The sequence below is a fragment of the Loxodonta africana genome, chromosome 10 (assembly GCF_030014295.1).
Source record: "Loxodonta africana isolate mLoxAfr1 chromosome 10, mLoxAfr1.hap2, whole genome shotgun sequence".
NCBI classification, from domain to species: Eukaryota; Metazoa; Chordata; class Mammalia; order Proboscidea; family Elephantidae; genus Loxodonta; species Loxodonta africana.
This window is the reverse complement of record NC_087351.1, coordinates 110,350,855-110,372,921: the sequence shown is the minus strand read 5'-3', so window position 1 is coordinate 110,372,921 and position 22,067 is coordinate 110,350,855. Positions and strand designations below refer to the sequence as shown.

The 22,067-nt window shown below is 50.4% G+C and overlaps 1 protein-coding gene across 2 annotated transcripts; it reads left to right on the top strand.

Annotated features, from left to right (window-relative positions):
* Window positions 1–789: 789 nt before the first annotated feature.
* On the top strand, window positions 790–21,443 carry ZNF839 (zinc finger protein 839). Of its 2 annotated transcripts, none has more exons than XM_064292952.1 (8): window positions 790–1,086; window positions 6,715–7,623; window positions 10,537–10,761; window positions 15,641–15,733; window positions 16,462–16,611; window positions 18,321–18,461; window positions 18,618–18,753; window positions 20,633–21,443. In XM_064292952.1, exons 1-8 carry the CDS (start codon window positions 790–792, stop codon window positions 20,758–20,760), a joined length of 2,079 nt encoding a protein of 692 aa, XP_064149022.1. In that variant the 3' UTR covers window positions 20,761–21,443. The 2 variants fall into 2 exon arrangements, with proteins under 2 accessions (XP_064149022.1, XP_010587233.2); XM_010588931.3 differs by having other exon boundaries at window positions 19,901–21,440.
* The last annotated feature ends 624 nt before the right edge of the window (window positions 21,444–22,067 follow it).

The window sequence follows — 22,067 nt, the reverse complement described above, 5'->3', positions numbered from 1 at the left end:
ATCTTCACCACAATAAAAGAAAAAAGAAAGGAGGAAAAAAAAAAGAGGTTATTAGGGTTGGCCCTAATCCATGACTTGTCTTCTCACGATGGGAGAGGCCCTGTGACCACGGAGGCAGAGACTACAAGCCAAGGCACTCCAGGATTGTTGGCAACCCCCAGAAGCTAGGAGAAAGGAATAGAACCAGTTCTCCCCTGGAGCCTTCAGAGAGCAGGGCTGCCCCACCTTGATTTCAGACTTCTGGCCTCCACAGTTGTGAGAGAACAATTTTCTGTTGCTTTAAGTCCATTATAATGATTTGTTATGGTAGCCCTACGAAACTCACAAAGGTCCCATCCCAGATCTATTAAATCAGAACGTCCGGGGTGGAGCCCAGGAATTTACACACCCAGACAGGAAATTCAGCTGACTCCGATGCACGGTGACTTTGAGAACAATGGGATGGTGTGATAAGTGCGAAGCCGGTGGTGGGGGTAGGGGTGGGTTCTGGATCCCCGAAGACCTCCGCCTGGGAGATGCGAGACGGCTCCTGGAGGAGGTGACATCTGACAGTGAGACACGGCCATGACAGGTAGTGAGAAAAGACAGCCTGTCTACTGAGTCCACTCAGCCCTCGCGAACTGGTGTAGGCAGGTGGCTGCGCCCTGCTCGCCGGCCGGGCGCGGTCGCCTTCCGATGTGTTTTGGCCTACGCGGCTCCCGTAGCCCGCCCCTTTTCTGGTGACGCACATTTCAGCCGCCGCTCATCGGCGGCTCCGCGACCCCGGTTCGAGTCCTCGGCTCGGCCGCCATGGGGGACGCGGAGCCGGAGGCTGAGGAGAGCAGCGAGGACGGCGGCGGCGGCGACCGCCGGGCTCCCCTCGGCCCGATCGGCAGAGCCGCGCGCGTGGCCCCTCTGGGGCCCGAGCAGGTGCGGCGGGTCCTGGAGCAGGTGACGAAGGCGCAGCCGCTTGCCGCGCCGTCGCCGCCGCCGCTCTTCGTGCTGCAGGACGCAGCGCGGCGGCTGCGGGACGCGGCTCAGCAGGCCGCCCTGCAGCGGGGCCCGGGCGACGAGCCCCCGCGCCCGCCACGCCTGCTGCCTCCTCAGGTGAGACACCGGGAGGGGCTGGGGAAATTGAGTCCCGGGGCCGGCCGGCCGCGGCCCCGCTTCACCTCCTCGTCGGCCTTGGAGCTGCCAGGCCCGAGAGGCCAGCCTCCGCCCGTGGTGAAGCTCAGGGCGCCCCAAAGCTGAGCTGCTTAGGAACGGCTCTCCGACCCCACCTGTCACGGCCCCAGCGCTGTCAGCATCTCGGACCCGCCTCTCTCTCTCTGAGCCTTTGCCTCGCTGGGTCCTCGGCCCGGGGCGCCCCTGTGCCGGCCTAGCTCCTAGAACAGGCCTGTGCTAATTCATTCAGCATTTATTGAGCACTTAGTGTTCCCGGCGGGGCCCGAGGGGAGGAGAGGCAGCCTTGAACACAGTAAATGAAGAATATGAGGCAGGGGCTGGGAGTGACCAGAGGGCTGCGTTAAGGGTCAGGAGTCCTGTAGGCCCGACACTGGGAGCTGAGACCCAAATGAATTAAAAGGAGCGAAGGTAAAGAGCTTTTCAGGCTAAAGGCAGGGAAATGGTGAAGTCAGGGACTGTGGACAGAATTAAGCATATTGTAGTAGTTTGGGAGTGGCAGTGACTGTGATCTGTGCCTCCACTACCGAGCACAGTGCCAGACGCACAATAGACTCCGGGTAACTTCTTAAGGAATGAAGTATGCAAAAGCACTCTGTAAGCTACCAGACATTGTCACACAGTGGAATTGTCCTGGGTCACACAGCTCTTGGCTGCTAAGAGAGCTGGATCTAGAACATGGATCTCCCAAGTCTAGAGGGTCCACACATCATCTATAAAACCACAATCCTTTTCCTCAATGGGGTGGTTAGTGACAGGATGCTCCTCACCCCCAAATTGCCATAGAGATGCTTCTTCCACTAGAAGAAAGAGGGTAAGGAACAAAAATCAAAAACCTTGATTGTCCTGGTTGGTCGACTGATTTATGTACTGACTGAATGATTTTGGCAGCTTAGGGTATACCTGGAGTCCCTGGGTGGTACAGATGGCTAAGGGGTTCAGACTCACCCAGAGGCATCTCAGAAGAAAGGCTCGGTGAACTGCTTCTGAAAGGTCACAGCCATGAAAACCTTACGGGGAGCAGTTCTACTCTGCACGCATGGGGTTGCCATGAGTTGGAATCTATTCAGCGGCAACAGATTGGCAGAGGGTGTATCCAGCTTGCCATCAAGACTGGAGTGTTGTCTGTCACTAAAGTTTGGGAAGATGAGTCTGATTCTGCCTAAACACTCCATCTGCAAGAGGTGTGATCTTGAATCACTCAGTCTCTTTGGACTTTGGTTCCTCATTTGCAGGTGGGATGGTTGGCTAGATGAGCTCTGGTTTGTACTGTCTGCAGAAGAATCATATGTCTCCCCCACAGGCTGTACAGCAGTGAGGCTGCAGAGGATTGCACAGCCCACCCCGTTCCCCCAGGATGGGGTCTTAGTGGTTGCCCAGTGCAGAGGGCACTGTGCTGGCCTGCTTAATTCTCAGCAGCCACAAAACGGTTGTTGTTTCAGCTTTTAGAGATGAGGAACAAGCTCAGAGGTTGAGTGACTTTGCCCAAGACCGCCCCCCCGCCCCCCACTGTGCCGTGGCTGCATTCCAGGGCCTGTGCACATCCTACCCAACCCTGCCTGCCGAATGTGGCCATGTGGAAATGGCTTTTTAAATTTGGTGTGGTGTCTTAGTTACTTAAGAAGAAACACAAGCGGATGGCTTTAACAACCAGAAATTTTATTTCCTTACAGTTTAGGAGGCTAGAAGCCCGAATTCAGGGTGCCAGCTCTAGGGGAAGACTTTCTCTGTCAGCTCTCGGGGAAGGTCCTTGTCTCCTTTCAAGATCTGTGGGCCTGCGTTCCTTGGAGATCTCCGTGTGTCTTGGCATCGGTCTTTCCCTGGATCTAGGAGGTTCTCAATGCAAGGACCCCAGCTCCAAAGGACGCACTCTGCTTTTGACTCTTCTTTCTTGATGGTAGTGAGGCCTCCCCCCTCAGTCTCTGCTCATTTCTCTCTCCTTTTATCTCTTGCAAGATAAAAGATGTGATCAAGCAAGGCTGTGACTTGAGTGATTTGAGCCTTGTAAGGCAGTGACTCAAGATACATTCCACACTGATCCTGCCTCATTAACATATAGAAGTTAGGATTTATAACACACCACAAAATGGAGGATAATTACATTAGATCACATAATGGAGGACAACCACACAATGCTAGGAATCATGGGCTAGCTAAGTTGACACATATTCTGGAGTGACACAATTTAATCCATGACATGTGGCAATTTGGGAAAGAGTCCAAAAATTACACACTTTCCATAAAATGAAAGGAAACTTAATTAAGGGTAGGCAGCAGAATGGGACTGTGTTCTGTCACTAATCTAATTGGAATGGCATCAGTTCTGCCTGCATTCATAGTAACGTGGTGCCTTTGTGCCCATTCACCTGACACTCTGAGCCCCAGCTCTGCGCAGTGTCCACAAAGGTAAGCCGTATGTGTGCTTTGACCCAGATAACTTCTAGACAAGGTCAGAAAGCTATAGATAAAGAAAAAGATAATAGGTACAGGATGAAATGCATTTAGAGGAAAAGCGAGATTATTTCTGGCTGAGGAGATTAGAGACTTGATCGAAGAGGTGGCATTTGAACCAGATTTGGAAGGGTGGGTCTGAGCTGAAAATGCAGAAGTGGAGAGGAGGGGTTCCAGGGAGGCACAGGAGAGAACCCAGGCAGAAGGTGCCACTGTGGGGAGAGTGGGGATCAGAAGCACAAACCAAGTAGACATTGCCCTATTGTTGGGCCTCGCCCCTGCCGCACGCCAGCCACACAGACGTTTCCAGTTCCCTCCACCACACTGTGCTCTCTCTCCAGCGTCCATGCCTTTGCACATTTTCCCTTACACCTAGAATGCCCTTTTTTACCTGGCGAACATTCTACGCAGCCCTCAAGGCCCCCTCAGATCACCTCGTCTGGAAGCCTGCCATCCCTGGGGTGTTCCTCTTCCCGTTGCTTGCTGTGCCATGATGTCACGGCTTTTCCTTCTGCCTGCTTGCCTGCCTGCCTGCCCACCCACCCTTCTTAGGGAACCTTGTCATCTTCAGAATCTCAGCGGAGCTTCTGAGAGCGCAGATCTCGGGCTCCATCCCAGGAGGTCCCAATCTAACAGGTGTGCAGGTGACTGAGGCATGTGGGGGAACCACCACCTCCTCAAGGGTGTGGCTAGGACTCTGCTCAGGTAGCTTATGTGTAGGGCATAAAATGTTCTGTTTATTTCTTTCAGGTTGTTGAAAGAAATAAACATAACAAAGTAGTGTTAGTACCCACATGGTAAGCCAGTCTGGAGAGCAGATAAATAAGTTATTACTTATTTAAATTTATTTATAAATAAGTTAGTACTTACTTATAACCTGCAATGCCACTGTGATAATCCTAAAACAGTAGGATTTGATGTGTATGTGTGTTTAATGCCAGTATGTGATGATGTCCCAAGAGTTTAGAGAAATATTCTAACTGACTGGTAGTAAAATGAAACAGCATGGATCTGGAGAGATGTGTAAAGTAAATCCAGTTGTCATTTGACCCACAATTGGCCCAGGGACACTGCAGGCTCGCGGGGCACTGGCACCGGCTCTGTACACTTCTTCAGAAACCGAAGTGTTGAATCGTCTGTATTTCTAGTAAGTCGTTCAGACAAGAGATGTATTCAAATGTGATTGCAGCGAGGGTTTTCATTCTGCCATATTTATTGACTTTCCACTTGGTAGAGAGCTGAGTCCAAAGAGAGCCTCTGGTGGCTGTAGATCAGTGGTTCTTAAACGGTGGTGACTTTGCCCCACCAGGGACTTGTGGCGATGTCTAGAAACATTTTTGATTGCCACAAGTTGGGGGGTGCTACTGGCATCTTGTGGGCAGAGGCGAGGGATGCTGCTAAATTTCCTACAATGCCCAGGACAGCCCCCACAGAGAGTCCCTGGCCCAGTGTCAGAAGTGCCAGGGTGAGTGATCTTGTTAGGCGGTCCGTCTCCGCTCCCTGGAGGAAGAGGCCCGTTATTTCTGCTCAGTGAGGGCAGGAGCCTTGTCTGTTTTGTTGTATCCCTAACTCCTGTCACAGTGTCTGGCATGTGGTCCTGCGCAGTAAATGTTTGTGGGATGCTGAAGGCTGCCCTCCCCAGTGGAGGGTGCTTTGCTGTTGACTCAGTGCTGCCCTGAGCCTCCTAGGACACACACCTTTGTCCCTGTGGGAGTGTTTCCTGTGGAATCCTAGCACGGAATTGCTGGGCCAAAAGGCATATGCATTTAAACTTCTGGTGGATTGAAAAAAAAAAAGAGGTTGTTGAAGATGAGCAGTCCTTTCCTTGGTGTACCCACAGGAGAATGGTGCACTTGTCCTGCAGGGAAAGTGGGTTACCAAGAGTCCCGTCCAACAACACGCCGGCTTTCACAGCAAAAAAGGGAGTGAGAAAAACAAACTGAAAAAAAAAAAAGGTCAAGTTGCAGAAGATGATATCATTTATATGAAGTTTAAAAACGTGTCAAATCTGCAACTACATATTTACCAGGGATGTCCATGTATGCAGCTAAAATATTAAAGTGCATGAAATAGCAAATAGTGTGTCCAGAGTAAAGCTTACCTGGGGAGGACGGGAGAAGGGCACGTAGGTTGGCAATAGTAGAGGGCTTCACCTGTACCGGTCATGAGACGTGTCTTAAGGCCTTGGGATACGTTGTTCTTTATGGCTTTTTGGTTTCCTAAGAATTTCATTAAAAAAAATATATATATATACACACACACACACGTGTATACACAGACACACACATATATATATGGAGCCCTGGTGGTACAGTGGTTAGGAGCTACGGCTGCTAACCAAAAGGCTGGCGGTTTGAATCCACCAGCCACTCCTTCGAAGCCCTCTGCAGTAGTTCTACTCTGTGCTGTAGGGTTGCTATGAGTCAGAATCCACTCGATGGCAGTGAGTTTTCTGTTTTATATATACGTAACGAGCCCACATATTAAATTGAGTCAATATGTTGTATTAAGAACTCAATAAAAAAGGATATTACAGTAAAACCTGTGAAAGCCGGAACCTGTGTGAGGCAGAAACCCATCAGAGAAGAAAGACTTAAATATTTTCCACTAAAACAAGCGATAGAGAAGGGGTAAGAATGCACCCTGTCGAAGGCAGAAAACTTTCCAGACCCATAAAAACAAGGCAGTCAAGTTCCGGCTCTCACAGGTTTCACTGTATTATTTCTGGATCATGAAATCAATTTAGTGGATTATGACTAGAATTTTTTAAAAAGTCATGCAGAATGGATAACATTAGAGAGCATTAACATAGAAATGGTAAGTAGTTTTATGAAATTTGTATTTCACTAGCATAAGCAAATGTTTATGTACGTGTATGCTAGGCTGTGATATAAAATGTGCTACTATGGTCTGTGGTCACAAAAGTTGAAAAAACACTTCCTTAAGCAGTACAGGTACATTATATTTTCATATACGAAAGATGTATTTTATAATTTGGAAAAAGAATTTGAATAGTGGATTTAAGATGAGAGCAAAATTGCCAATACCTTCGCAAGCGTAATGCGTCTGTCTCTTTCCTGTTCTCCTGTTTCTGTGTTTAAGCAACTGGAAGCCATCTGTGTCAAGGTAACATCTGCAGAAACGCGAGGCCGCGAGAGACCATTGCCTCCGCTGGCTGCCATCCAGCCCAGAATGGCACGGTCGAACCTGCCGCCTGGAAGGAACCACAGCCTGCTGGACCCTGGGGTCACCAGTCCTCAGCTGCTCAGGGTCCAGCCCCTGGTGAAAACTGGGCCACAGCCATGTCACCTGAGCAGCCCACCTCAGCCTCCCGTTCAGGTGTTTCTGCAGAGACCACTGCCCACCCTCAGCCCAGTCTCTGTGAAGCGAACCGCGGCCCCCAAGGCTCCAGGTGGACAGGGAGCCACGTCGGCTCCTCCACCGGCCTCCAACCCACTGGCATTAACGTCTCTTTCACCCAGTTCAGCAAATGTGTTTATTTCCAACTTGCATACAAAACATACTGAGAAACTGAAAAAATCGTTAAAAGTGAAAACCCGCTCTGGACGGATCTCTCGGCCTCCCAAGTATAAAGCCAAAGACTACAAATTCATCAAGACGGAGGATTTAGCTGATGGCCACCCATCAGACTCTGACGACTACTCAGAACTCAGTGTGGAGGAAGATGAAGACCAGAGGGGAAAGGAGGCACCCTTTGACTTTTCTAGCTGCTCTCTGCGGCCCAAAACCTTTAAGTGTCAGACTTGTGAAAAGTCGTACATAGGAAAGGGGGGGCTGGCCCGGCATTTCAAACTTAACCCAGGCCATGGCCAGCTGGAGGCCGTGGTGCTGCTGTCTGAGAAAGCCAATGGGTGCATCCCTCAGGTATGTGCAGAGCACAGGGCCATTGGCCCGGTCTCCCTGGAAGCGTCCGCCCCCGCCACCCTGAGTGAGGAAGGGGTCCTCTCACAGCATGCCGCAGAGGCAGAGTCCACCCAGGCCGGACTGCAGGTAACCTTTCTGTCTGTGTGACAGTCTCCTTACCCTGTCCCTTCCTGCCTGCCATTCTAAATTCACCTCGATGATGTCTGATGAGGGTTCAGGCAGAGACTTGAGCAGGACCAAAATTGTCATCGTCGAGCCCCTGCCCCCTCTAGAGCCTGCACCCTTGGCTGCAGTGCTTCCAGCCAGCGGAAGACAGGTGTCGTAAAGGGCCCTGAGCACTTCTGTTCGTCAGCATGATCTAGTGAGCGCATTTGATGGAACCCAGCCACAGGTTCTCAGTCCTGGTTAGTGAAAGCCAGCCCATAAAACCGCACTCCAGTCTGACGCTGACAGGACAGGGTCTGGGGAAGGTCAGAATTGAGGCGGTCAGGTGGTGCTTCCTGGCACGTCACCAGTGACATGCTGCTTAGTGCTTCCTCTCCCCATTCTTCCCTTCCCAGACTCCCATAAAACAAAGCAGATAGAAGTCAACATGAGTTTACATTACCACAGCGAAATTTACTTACTGGAATTTCTGGTCAGTGAACACGCGTGCTGTGTTATGTGATGTACCCAGTGTGAGTCATTTTAAAACGACGGGTCACTCGAACATGCCTCACAGGTCTCTGTCAGTCACCCCTCATCCCACTTTCCATTTCCTTTGACTGTGTTTGCTGTTATTTTTGTGTGTGTGTGTGTGTGTGGCTGTGTTCTTGGCTAGATAACTACAATAACGTTAATTTGTAGCATTTGAAATATTCGATAGAAAAGCCAGCACTGGAATGAGTGACAGGGAAGATGTGGAAAATGAGTGCCTGCCTCCTGGGGACACTGCAGTGCTCCTGCAGTGAACAGGGGTCTGAGGGCTGGAGCAGACATGTCTGGGCCCAGGAGATATGTATTTAGATCCAGTGTAGGACTTTGGGGGGGCCTTTGTATTAGCATTCAAAAAAGGACCTTTCCCTGTAGCATTACCCTAATAACAGACAACAATAATAGCTTCCTGTTTTGCATTGCATTATATGCCTACTTTAGGCAGTCTGTGTGCTAGGAGGATTAGATAAATGTTCTCAATCCTACGACAGCCCTGAAAGGTAGGCGTCATGCCTCCTACCTGAGATAAGGGCCCTGAGCCTCAGCAGGGATGACTGACTCTCTCCCCCTCAGGTCGTGGCATGTCTAGGAATCTGCCCAGGGTGGGGATTAGACCCTGGTCTTCTCCCTCCAAAGCCCACACTCTAGACCAGCCTACCTCTTAGGAGGTTCTAAGCCTCTGATTACTGGTAGAAACCCAACTTTTGTAAAACTTTTCTATTTTTCTGAAGTTGTGCTGGGGTGGGGGTGACCATATAGTTTATCATCCAAACCAGGATGTTTTGAGAATGAAAGGGACATGGTTCCTAATGGTGAGGAGCAGCAGACACACCCAGGACTGTCTGAGACAAACTGAGTGACCACCCTCACCCTGGCACTTCCAACTTCCTTCAATAAAGGAATCCTACAGCAGAGCAAAAGAAACTTCTGGAACTCTGTTTCCTGAGCATAGGCATCTGGCCTCTGGAGTGGTGGCCGTCCAGGTTGCTTGTGAGGCTGAGGGTTCCTGAGCTCACTCCCTCCAACTGCTGGGGTGCAGAGGGGTCTGCTGTGGAGGGACGTATGGTGCTTAACACTGTGGATACACCCAGTTCAGGGCTTCCAACTGGTTTGAACCAGTTCAGTCATGGCTGACCAAGTGAAATTGGAACAGAGCCAATTTTTTAAAAATTTGGGTGAAGCAGAACAATAAGCAGAATGAGAAAAATTACGGGTCAAAGCCCTGGAATGGGGGACTTGAAAGAGTCGTAGTGAGCCCTTTCAGGAACTTGATGCATGAGGTTGGATTATTGCCAGGACTGTGAAGCGCAAGACATATTCAAAGTGGGGCAGTCAGCCGCCGTCTTTGAGCAGGTCACTGCTGTTTTTCTGACTCTGCCGATTAAAAGAATTGGTTGCTATGCAACTCGCGTGCTGCCCTTGTTTTCTAAAAGGGGGATTAAGTTTCTAGCAGGGCTCAGACCTGTAATTTTTCCCATTTTGGTTAATGTTCCACTTCACCCACGTTTAAAAAATTCAGATCCGTTTGGGTTTTGCTTAGTTTGCCATGACTGAACCAGGCAGAACTGGTTTGAAGCCCTGGCCCAGTTCTCCTGAAGTGCCCATTGTAATTGGATATGTGGAGGGCAAGCTCTTCAGGGCCCAGTGAGAACAGTAACTAAGATTGGGGAGAATGTGCCACATGTCTACCATCTTGTGGAAAGCTGACCCTCCAACAGCCCTGGGAGGTGTAATGTACTATTATTCCTATTTACAGAGCAGGGAGTGGGCAAGGAATGAGGCAATGGAAAATGTCAGATCCAGAATTCTCTTTAAAAAGCCATACAAATCCATAGAGACAGGAAGTAAATAGTGGTTGCCAGGGGCTGTAGGGAGTGGGCACAAGGTTTGATTTTGGGGTGATAAGAATGTTATAGAATTAGATAGCACTGATGGAATGTACTAAATGCTACTGAATTGTACACTTTAAAAGAGTGTCCCTCGATTAAAATAATTTTTTTTTTTAGAGACCATAGATAAGTTATGAATTAGAATGTAAAATTTGGGTGCATTTTCAAGATGAAAGTAATGTCAGAGAAGCTTCTTGTTTCATTTTGGGTAACACCCCAGAGTTACAGTCAGCCCAGACTTACTGGTTGGCTAATACTTACCCAGTATCCTAAAGAGGTACTTTGTTAAGACACACTGATCATAGTTAACATGTCATAATTATGCAAATAAGAAATAATTTTGCGAGTTCGTTGCTTTCGCCTTGACATTTTTCTGCTTTAAGGTTTTCCCTGTGGCATTATAAAGCATGATTATTTTGTTTTGCATTTTGGGTGTGCATTCATTTAAAACGGTCAGTCTGTAGAAGTTGAAGAGGCTTTGGTGTCTGAACCAGAAAACGAAAGTTACTCAGCCCTTTGGGGACCAGGGAGACACCCAGGACCCAGAAGAGGCGGCTATTCCAAGGTCCCTGCCAAGTCTAGTGTAGCCGCCCTCCAGCAGAGTGGAGCAGCTCAGCCGCCCGTGGACCCTGGAGCTGAAGCGGAGCAGAGTGCGGCGAGGAGCAGAGCCAGGCTGAAGGAGGTACGTTGCCTGATAGCCCTATGCTTGAGCTTAGGCGCTGCGTTGGTGTGGTACGTCTTAGTTCACTGTTAGCTTTCTGAATTTCAAAGTAAAATACTCAGATCAACTGAGTATTCACCTGCGATGTACTTGGATGAAATATAATGAATTCAAGGACAGTGTTATCTGTAATAACTCACAAACTTACTTGTTCCAAATGACCCTAGGCCTTAGCTGTAGCTCCATGACTGCTTGCCTTTATGCATTTGGGAATAATTACAACCTGTTGTCTTAGTTATCTAGTGCTGCTATAACAAATACCACAAGTGGATGGCTTCAACAAAGAGAAATTTATTCTTTCACAGTTTAGGAGGCTGGAAGTCCGAATTCGGAGCACCAGCTCCAGGAGAAGGCTTTCTCTCTATGTCAGCTGTGGGAGAAAGTCCTTGTCATCAATCTTCCCCTGGTCTAGGAGCTTCTCAGCTCAGGGACCCCGGGGCCAAAAGACATGCTCTGCTCCCAGCTCTGCTTTCCTGGTTTTAGGAGGTCCCTCTCTTCTCTGCTTGATTCTCTCTTTAATATCTCAGAAGAGATTGACTCAAGATACAACCTAATCCTGTAGATTGAGTCCTGCCTCATTAACATCATAGAGCTAGAATTTACAATGCGTAGGAAGATCACATCAGATCACAAAATGGTGGACAATCACACAATACTGGGAATCATGGCCTAGCCAAGTTGACACACATTTTTGGGGGACACAATTCAATCCATAGCACCTGTGTTTGCACGAAAGCAGTTTAGAAAATAATGGAAATGGTTTTCTGTTTTTCCTTAAAAATCTTCAAGGGATCAAAGCATGTTTCGACTTTTGGACCCTAGAGTCTCCCGTTCCGCGTCCCTCAAAATAGGTTTATTAAGTTTAATTGAATCAGCTTGGGAAAGTGGGACCCTAAACTTACCCAGATGGTTTTTGCCTAGAAATGTATGTATTTGCTTGGTAATGGCAATATTTTAAAGAAAAGAAGTGAAAAATTATAAGAGAGAGCCTGAGATAATGTATTAATGAGACAAATGGCCTCAGAAAGAGTGGCTGTCAGGGGCCCAGAGCTTCCACCCTCCTACACACGGGGGAAGACGTGGTTTTCAGAGAGGAAGTGGGTTTCCTAGAAGGTTTTCTAGGCAAAATGTAATGTTACATTGTTAGGCTGCAAGTACAAACCCTGGTGAGTTATCTTTGCTCGCATTTTGGGCTTGTATAATGATGATCCCAGATGATTTGTTATTAGTAGTCCTTGGCTTGATTCCTTCACTTTGTATTCAAAATGGCTACCATTGTTTAGTAAGCCTTTTCTGTGTGGCAGCTCAAAAAAACCGAAAAAACCAAACCCGTTGCTGTAGAGATGATTCCAACTCATAGCAACCCTATAAAAACCCAAAACCAAACCTGCTGCCATCGAGTCAATTCTGACTCATAGCTATTCTATAGGACTGGGTAGAACTGCCCCGTAGAGCTTCCAAGGAGTGCCCGGTGGATTCGAACTGCTGACCTTTTGGTTAGCAGCTGTAGCACTTAACCACTACACCACCAGGGTTTCCGGAGTAAAACTGCCCCATAGAGTTTTCAAGGCTGTTGTCTCTACGGAAGCAGTCTGCTGCATCTTTCTCCCATGGAGCAGCTGGTGCATTTGAACTACTGACCTTTTGGTTAGCAGCCAAGCGCTTAACCACTGCCCAAACCCTGGTGCACCGTGCTAAGTGCCAGGCACACCTCATTTCATTCATTCCACAACAACCACTCTCCTAGCATACCATACTTCATTCATTCCACAACTGCTGTCCTAGGTTTACCTCACTTCATTCCATAACAGCCACTCTCCCTGGAACAACTCACTTCATTCATTCTGTAACCACTCTCTCAGGCTCACCTCACTTCATTCATTCCATAACAACCACTCTCTCAGGCTCATCTCACTTCATTCATTCCACAGCAACCACTCTACCGACTTTATAGGTGAGGAACCTGAACCTCAGCGAGGTTAAATGACTAGCAGGCAGGGGGCAGATGAGAACGTGAATCCAGGTTGTTTGGTGCTGACCCAGTAGGGGTATGTGAGGGGCGTTCTGGGGTTGGTGAAGCCAGCTGGTCTGCACATCAATGACTCTTATGTGCGGGTAATGTCAACTTGATCTGCATGGCTACACCTGTCACACGGAAAATTTGAGGACTCTAAACAGGACAATCATCTGACTCTTAGAGATGAGAATTTTCCAGAAACAGATATTTACACACCAAGTGTCCACCAAGTGGCAGGCCCTGCTCTAGGTGTTGAGGGCATAGTGGTCATAAGGTAGATGTGGCCCCCACATTCACGGTATAAACTCTGGTCGGGGAGAAAGACGAGTGCAAACCAGGAGTTGCCCAGCAGAGCTCAGGTGGGCTGAGTGCCGGCCGAGGACTGAGGAGCTCCTTGGAGGCTGGCACTAAGCTCATTCGAAATTTAGGCCGGGCTGTGCGAGGGACCCCTATGTTCTGACCTTTCCACACTACCTGTAGAGGTGGACTAGATAGGGCTCTCTACCTCCAGGGTTTTGGAATTCATAATTAAACATTCTTGTCCTGCAAATGAAAAGTTTCCCTCTGGCTTTTCTGACTGTTCTCTGAGCATTGTGCCTCTCCTTTGAACCCCTTCCAGTTCGTCTCAGTGTCCTAGGGCTGCTGTCACAGAAGTACCCAAGTGGCAGACTTTAAAGAACAGAGATTTATTTTCTCATAGTTCTGGAGGCTAAAAGTCACATCCGGGCCTTGGCCATGCCGATTCCTTCCTTGTCTGCAGCCCCAGATGTCCTGGCTCCTTGGCTTGCAGACAGTCCTCACCAGGCACCTGAACACCTGTTTTTCCCCCTGTGGGCCTCTGTGTCGGATCTACTCTTTTTATAATTTGGCAATGATTAGGTTTAGGGCACACCCTACACTTGTGGCTTCATTATCATAACAAAGAAAACCCTATTTCCATACGGGATTATATCCAGAGGCCTTGGGGTTAGGATTCCAGCACATATTTTGAGGGGACTCAGTTCAGTCCCTAACATAGTTGTTTGCAGCTCCTCTCTTCCTGATCCTGGTCTCATGACCTCTGAGGCGCTATCTCTTCCCTGTGCCTCAGAAGACTGTCTTTCTAAGACTCTCAGCTTCTCCTCACTTCCTGCCTCCCTGGAGCACCTCACCCATCCTGGTTTTACAGGCCATCTGCCTTGAGCCAACTCTCACCCTTACTTCCTGTGCCGACTTCCCTCCAGAGCAGCAGAGTTCATATTGCAAACATCTCCCTCTGGTGCCCTGGTGCCTTGGAGACCCCTCAGCCTCTTCCACGTCTGAACAGTACCACCTTCTCCACTCACAAGCTGGCTTCCTGTCCTACCTGCACATGGTCAAGAGCTCTGTCTGCCCAGGTGTCCAGGCTGGGGGCCTCAGAGGCATCTTGACTCCCCTTTCTCCTTTTCTCCGCCCACCCTGTCCATGCTGTCTAAGCCCTGAGCACTGTGCCTTCGTGCCCACCCATCCTGCCTGGGTCCACCGAGCCCTCGTGCCCACCTCGTCCCACCTGGGTCCACCATACCCTCGTGCCTGCCCCATCCTGCCTGGGTCCACCATGCCCTTGTGCCCACCTCCATCCCGCCTGGGTCCACTCTACCCCTTGTGCCCGCCCCATCCTGCCTGGGTCCACCGTGCCCTCGTGCCCACCTCCATCCCGCCTGGGTCTGCTGTACCCTCATGCCCACCTCTATCCCGCCTGGGTTCACTCTACCCCCTTGTGCCCGTCCCATCCCGCCTGGGCCCACCGTGCCCTCATGCCCGCCCCCATCCCACCTGGGTCCACTGTACCCTCGTGCCCGCCTCCATCTTGCCTGGGTCCGCTGTGCCCTCGTGTCCGCCTCCATCTCACCTGGGTCCACCGTGCCCTCGTGCCCACCTCCATTCTGCCTGGGTCCACCGTGCCCTCTTGCCTGCTCCATCCCACCTGGGTCCACCATGTCCTCATGCCTGCCCCGTCCCACCTGGGTCCACTGTGCCTTCATGCCCACCTCCATCCCTCCTGGGTCCACTGTGCCTTCATGCCCACCTCCATCCCACCTGGGTCCACCATGACCTCATGCCCACCCATCCCACCTGGGTCCACTGTGCCTTCATGCCCACCTCCATCCCACCTGGGTCCACTGTGCCCTCATGCCCTCCTCCATCCCACCTGGGTCCACCATGACCTCATGCCCACCCATCCCACCTGGGTCCACTGTGCCTTCATGCCCACCTCCATCCCTCCTGGGTCCACTGTGCCTTCATGCCCACCTCCATCCCACCTGGGTCCACTGTGCCCTTGTTGCCTCCTCCATCCTGCCTGGGTCCACCATGCCCTCATGCCTGCTGTCCTGCCTGGGTCCACATCTTCTGGAGCCCAGGTCTCCTGACTGTGCTGCCTCTGGGCCCTTCTCTGCACCCTTGTTCCAATGACTGCCAAAATCTCTCTCCTCTGGTACCTGTAGAAAGAAATCCAAGCCCTCGGGCCCCTTGCATCCTGCCCTGGACTTCCTTTCAGTCCCGCAGGCACTGCCTCTACTGCGCCACTCTCCTCTCCTCCTGAGGCCCAGCAGACAGCCTTGTCTTCACCTGGCTCCCGCCTCACTCGTGCCGCTGCTCATTGTGGCATGGCTCCTCTCTTTGTGTCTCGTCTCTGCACTAGTTGGCCAACCCGAGAGGGTAGGACCCATAGTTTCCCATCACAGTGTGGGCTCTCCAGGGCCTGGACACAGTCCATCTTTTATGTTCTGTGTTGCATCAATTTGTTGGCTGTTAAGAAACTCTTGAAGGGGGTTCAGAGATGTCAACTGCCTTCTTCTCTAGTTCCCCCAGCAGTGTGACCAGGAAGATGTGGTGGAGCCGGCTCTGCCTCAGCTGACTTCGCTTGTGACCGTGTATGAATTTCTTCTGATGAAGGTGAGTCTTCTAAACAACATCCGGGCTGGTTTCAAGTTACTGACCTTAGAAGGAGCCTGGCTGTTTGGCATTGTTCTGTCTCTGGGACAGAGCTGGAGGAGCCTGTTGGTCACGGCCAAGTGCCTGGCTGGGGACCAGATGACACGTGGCAGGGTCTCTCAGGCTGGCCACTTGTCTCGCTGGACTATGTTAGTGTAGGGAGAGGGGGCGGCAAAAGGGGCCACTGCAAACCGCGGCCAGCCCTCACACATTTCTTTCCCAGCCCCATCTGCCCTCGTGGACCCCACAACCTCGGGCTCTGCTCTCAGGTGAGCCCACTCTGGCAGTGAGACTGGGGGGCCAGCACCCCACACTCCACCGATGGCAAGCATAGTCCAGGGGGCACCGGCATGGCTTCCCTGTGTGCTAGCAGTGCCCCTCAGAACCGAAGGCTGGCCCTCCTCCTGCCTTCCAGGCTCGTGGACACACATCCTCTGGCTTTCCTGAGCCCTCCCCGATCCCTCAGCTGCCTTCCTGGAGGTGGCCCCACTTTCCACTCTGCAGTTATCGCAAGGGCCCCATTCCTTTTTCCCCCAGCGCAGAACACAGCTCCAGGACACAGCCAGTTCTTATGGGGAGGGAAGGAAACGCCTGAGGAGCCATATCCTTCCGTAGTTTAAACTTCCTCCGTGTTTTCCGTATCATTGCCCCGGGCTTAAATATTTCTGGCCATCTGTATCTTCACTAAGGTCGGAAGGAGTCATCTAGCAAAGCCTTTGTTCCCAGCCGTGTATAAGGAATTTGAAGAGTTGCATGAGATGGTTAAGAAGATGTGTCAAGATTACCTCCGTAGTTGTGGTCCTTGTTCCCTGGAGCCCCTGGAAATAAACAACAGTAAGGTAACGCGCTCACGTGGGCAGGAGAGCTTTGCTCTTAGCCAAAAGAAGGGTGTCCATCAGCAAAGGGGAGTGGGAGAGGGTGTGTTCAGTAGCGACATCTTCATAGTCAACATCTTTTTAGCTCTTTTTTCCATCAAATGGATTTTTTTCTTAAGCAACAAATGCTTGTTGTGTAAAACTCAGGAGTGCAGATGAGCTAAAGCCCCCATCAGCCTCCTGCTCACTCATGGTCACAATGAATACCTTGGTGGATCGCTTTTTTCTTCATGTAGGTTTTTAGGGTCGGGCTGTACAGGGAGTGATAGTTACTAAGTGTGGTCATTTTGACACAGTTCATGTTTCAGTGTCATTGTCACCTTCAAATTGCACTTAGCAATGTTGGCTTCTTTACAAACATGTTTTGAACTGATGTGGGTCTGACTTGTGGAGAATACCCTTTGCTGAGGGTGGAGCCCATCGTGTGTTCAGATCGTTGTTCCGGGGCCTCAACAGTGTGCGACCAGGAGGCGCACGGAGACGCAGCCCACTCATGCTCAGGGCTGACCCAGACACTGATCGCAGCGCCACTGGGCCTCTCTGGGTCTCAGTTTCCACCTCTGTCCAAAGAGAGCACTGAATTCCATTGCCCTTTCTGGCTCTCGAAATGCCATGGTTGTAAATATCCCTTGTTTATTTAAAACATTAACCACCACGTGGCCAGCAATAAGGAACGCTGAAGAAGGCCACGTTGCCTTTACCTGCCCTTGGCATCTGTTAAGCCCGCAGGTCGGCCTCTCTGCAGAATTAGCACTTTATAGAGTATGTAACTACTCTTTGGTAGCCAGAAGTCTTGATCCAAACTGGAATATGACACATGGTTTTTTGTTTGTTTTTGGCTTTTTGTGGTGGTTGTTACTTTTACACAAATTCAGTATTTACTGTATTCCCTAATAAAACTTTGTTTTGGTTCCTTAAATTATATTAAAAAGATAGGAGGTTTGCTGCTGAGCCTCCATAGTCACCCCAGTGGACAGTCATAATCTCCAGGGTTTCTAAGCTGTAAATTAAATGAGGGCATGAAGGCCAGGAGCCCCATCAGATCCGTCATTTGTAGGCGGTTCTGACTGTGCCATGGCCTCTTTGGAGCGACAGTAATGATCCATTCTGTCAGCTCTTTTGTCTGACTTTACGCTTCCTTCCATCGTGCTTGAAGGGACGTCACAGATCCAAATTCAGTCCTTAACTCTTCTGTACTGACGTGCGTTTGGGTACTTGCGTGGGTTTCTGCTAAAGCATCCCTTTCTCTCGGCCCCTTAGTTCCCTAGTACGCCTGTAACAGAGACATGCAAGTGGGTGGCTTTAAGAACAGAAGTTTACTTCCTCACAGTTTAGGAGGCAAGAAGTCTAATTTCAGGGCGCCAGCTCTAGGGAAAGTCTTTGTCTGTCTGCTCTGGAGGAAAGTTCTTGTCGCTTTTCAACTTCTATTCCTGGGTGCTTGGCGACCTTCATGTGACATGGCATCCATCTTACCCCACCTGTGCTTGCTTCTGTTCCTAAACTGCTCTTTTTAGATCTCAAAAGTGGTGGTTTAAGACTTACCCTGTGGCCTCATTAACATAACAAAAAAAACCCTATTCCCAAATGAGATTACATCTACAGGTATGGGGATAAAGATTCGAACACATTTTGGGGAGACACAGTTCAGTCCGTAAAAGCCCATTTCTCCTCAGGTTGCAGAGTCATTGGGAATCACAGAAGAGTTCCTGAGGAAGAGAGCGACACACACAGATGGCCTTCCAGGCAGGCGCACCGGCGGAGGGACGGACAGGGCGGAGCTGGCGGAGGCTGGTGGACAAAAGCGGGAAAGTGAGGTGGGCCTGAGCTGGGTAGGCACCCAGCTGTCCCTTGTCCAGTGTTGGATGATCGTGGGTTGGCTTCCTAAGCTCATGACACTGTTCTCTGGGAAGAAGGGCAGGTTGGCCTGTTTCTTCACCTTTACCACCAGCGATTGGGTCTTCTCTCCACAGATCACAGAGGAGGTGCTGGCCTCGGTGAAAAGGACCAGAAGAGAGTCTGTGCCCAAGGATGCCACGGAGCCTCTGGCTGCCCCCAGCAGAGGCCAGGAGAGGCCCAGGACTGAGTGTGTTCCAGCTGCCAGGGAAGGTAAGACCCCCAATGTAGTGTATGCCCCTAGGGCTCGATTTAAGAGACCCCTGGTTTCTGAAAAGTTGTGCCCCAGCTTCCCAGTGTTCTTATGTTCTGTATTCATTCCCTGTGAGTCTTGAGGTCTTTGAGGTTTTCTTGAGTCCCTTTGAAGTGAAGAGCCACCTCCTGGAGTGAGCGACTGAACCCAGGAGGGTCCAGAGAGGGTTGGGTAGATCTGAGAGGAGGGGCTGGGGACCAAGAATGCATTCTGTGTGTCGCTTGGCTTTCATGAGAGTTGTCTCTAAATATCAGGCTGTTATTTGACACTTGAGAACAAGACATGTCCTTGCTTTTAGTCTTGCTCTATGCAGAGCTTATCAACTAGACACTTTGAACAGTATGGCACACTGAGAATGGCTATACAACTTTCTAAAATCCTCGAGAACTGACGATACCTTGCCTGATCCAAAGGCCTCAAATTGGAAAAGGCTTTCTCTGCTTTAGAACTTAGGACTTCATTCCACCCCAGTGGGAGTATAAGTCCCTAGGAGGAGAGTGAAGCTCCCCGGGCCCTGGTTTGTAGCACTCCCTCCGCCTTCATTAGCCTGTATTTTCCCTTTATGCTTCATCCACGATTATCCTGCAGTCAGCATAATTTCACAGGCACTTCCCGAGGATCTGATGTGTGCCCCGCACTGTGGCCTGGGCAGGACTCGGTGATGAGTAAGGGGGCTTCCTGGCCCTTCAGCCACTCATGTCCAGGGCAGTGGTTCTTCACGGGGTGTCAGGATTGCCCAGGGAGGTGTTTGCGAGGTACGGAGGCTTGGGCATCCCCCATGAGGCCAACAGTGGGTCGGAAGGGTGGACACTCCGGCTTTGAAAAGCCCTCTGGTTCATAACCACCTGTCACTCGTTCAGGGTAGAGAAAAAATTACACTGCTAAAGGGCTCTGGGAACACATTTTTAATGCAATATTTGTCTTGTTGAACAGATATGAAGGACTAATACACAACAAATTTGCTGCCAACCCCACACAGTGAGGGGAGTTTATGTTTTGATTTTTTGTTGGCAAGAGAGTTAATTTGGATGTTTATTTTGGAGAGTGAATAGTGATGAGGCCATAACTTGACACATAGGTGCTTATCCTGCTCTTCTGAACCTTTAGGTCGTGGCCCTCAAGTCAGTGGGCACTCATCCTGCCCCTGTGGAGAAGCCCATCCGACGGCGGGTCCTGTCAGCAGTTGCAATGTGCTCCCTGCCAGCCAGGAGCTGAGAGTGTTTGGTGACATAGATGCCCAGAGTGGGTCTGTGGGCTCGGCTCTCCTGCCTCGGGCTGCCAGTGGGCTGGCCCTTCACACTCAGCTGGCCCAGGACACTCAGGAGTGTTCAGGCCAGCGTGCTGGGGTCAGCCCAGGTGGCTCAGGCCTCTGCAGCACCCTCGTGTCCAGTGGAGGGCCAGGGTCCCTGCTGTCTGGTAGGGCCGGAAGTGCAGGGGTTGGGAACCTTGGCAGTGAGTGCACCTGCCGCCCAGATGGCCCGCAGCCCAGCCCCAGCACTGTCACACTCACTGATGTCGCAACCCCGCTGCCCAAGACAGCTTTGTCCCCAGAGGCTCTACAGGTAGACCATGCCTCCACGACTGCTCCTGGGCCAGGCCCTCAGCCTGGCCTGGATGGGTCGCAGTCAGCTGCAACGGGTCTTGAAAGCCACGTAGGGGACTGGAGCCAGTTCTCCTGTGGGGCAGAGGAGCCTGCTCAGGAGACAGAGCTGGAGAACATTGTTGCTGTAGGTGAAGCCATGGCTTTTGAAATCACCAGTGGGTGCCACGAATTGTTTTCTCAGGGACAGGAGCAGATTTTTATTCAAACTTCAGATGGGCTCATCTTATCCCATCCAGGTACAGTGGTGACCCGGGAGGAGGACATTGTCATAGTGACCGAGGCGGAGGGGTCTGCCCTGCAGATGGGTCTGCCGCCAGAAGCTGTGGAGGCCTTCCTTGCCATGGGGGCTGAGCCCTGTCCGTGAAACCCAGTCAGAACCACAGTCCTGTGTTTGTATGTGTTTTTTCCGAAGGTCTATTTCAAGCAATGTATATTTTTCTAATGTGAATACTGACACAAATGCACCTTTTATTTATAAAGAATAATGTCTTTCCATCTTACTGTCTACCTTTTTCTATAACTTGCTCATCGTAGTAATGGTGGATATGCTACCTGATAACGAATCCCTCCATGCATCTAACTCTCAGAAGATTCTGATGACTGTTGCAGTGAACACTGCTGCCCTGTTACCACTATTACTTGGTTATCTGACCTGCTCCCTGCCCCCAGATCCATGTCCCCTCACCTCCTCAACAACGTGCTGCTTTTTTCACCAGACTTGGTCTACACTAGAAGCTGCTTCTGGATTCAATAAAAATAATAATAAGCTAGCCATTCTGGGTAGCATTTTCTCGGGAAGTGGAAAAGAAAATTGTTTTTTTCACAGTTGGTGGGTGAGAAAATGAGACATGAATAATAGGACAATTTTCTGGGGTTCCACAGGGAGACCAGGCTGAGTCTGCCCCGGGCCCACCACGCCTGCTGGTAATCTGCTTATCAAGCATTCTTTTCCTGGAGTGTTTTTATTGGCTATATTATGGGAAAGGAGCCCTGGTGGTGAGGAGTTAAGTGTTCGGCTGCTAACCCAAAGGTTGGCAGTTTGAATCTACCAGCCACTCCTTGGAAACCGTATGGGGCAGTTCTACTCTATCCTATAGGGTTGCTATGAGTTGGAATCAACTTGACAGCAATGGGTTTTTTTTTTTTTTTTTAATTATTGTTATTACAGGGAAAGTAGGGCAGAGTCATTTCTCCACACATGGACAGGAGTGTACCCAGGGAGCACTTGGCAGGGACTGTCGGGTGGGCCCCAATTAGGGAGGGCAGTGTTTGGGGCACTGGGGGTCACAGGCTGCCCCTCACCCTGGCCAGGCTCCCTCAGTTGCCTGGGAGGTGCTGACTTTATCCCAGGAAGCCCACGCCTCCTTTCCATGACTGAGGCATGTTCCCAGTGTCTCACTTGATGTCACAGCTGGGTTTAACAGAAGGGCAAGAGTCCTAGTGGGACAGGGATGGCCAGCAAACGAGCAAGCCACAGCCGCTTAGGTTGGCTGGATCAACAACATGACTGTGATGTGCAGTGCTGTTCCATTTGAGCCCTGGGTACACCGTGTTTACCTTTACGCTTTCCTATAGGTTCTTGTGTTTCCTTGAGTTATTGTTTTGTTTGTTTTAAATGTACTTACCATGAATTCATCCCCAAGCCCTTTCCCAATCTTGTTCTTTGCCTTT

Bases quoted from the DNA above. Each gene is read 5' to 3' on its own strand.
- ZNF839 (XM_010588931.3), top strand. From the start codon at position 790: ATGGGGGACGCGGAGCCGGAGGCTGAGGAGAGCAGCGAGGACGGCGGC. The intron at 1,087-6,714 runs GTGAGACACCGG...TCTGTGTTTAAG, and splicing joins CACGCCTGCTGCCTCCTCAG to CAACTGGAAGCCATCTGTGT. The intron at 15,734-16,461 runs GTGAGTCTTCTA...ATCTTCACTAAG, and splicing joins ATGAATTTCTTCTGATGAAG to GTCGGAAGGAGTCATCTAGC.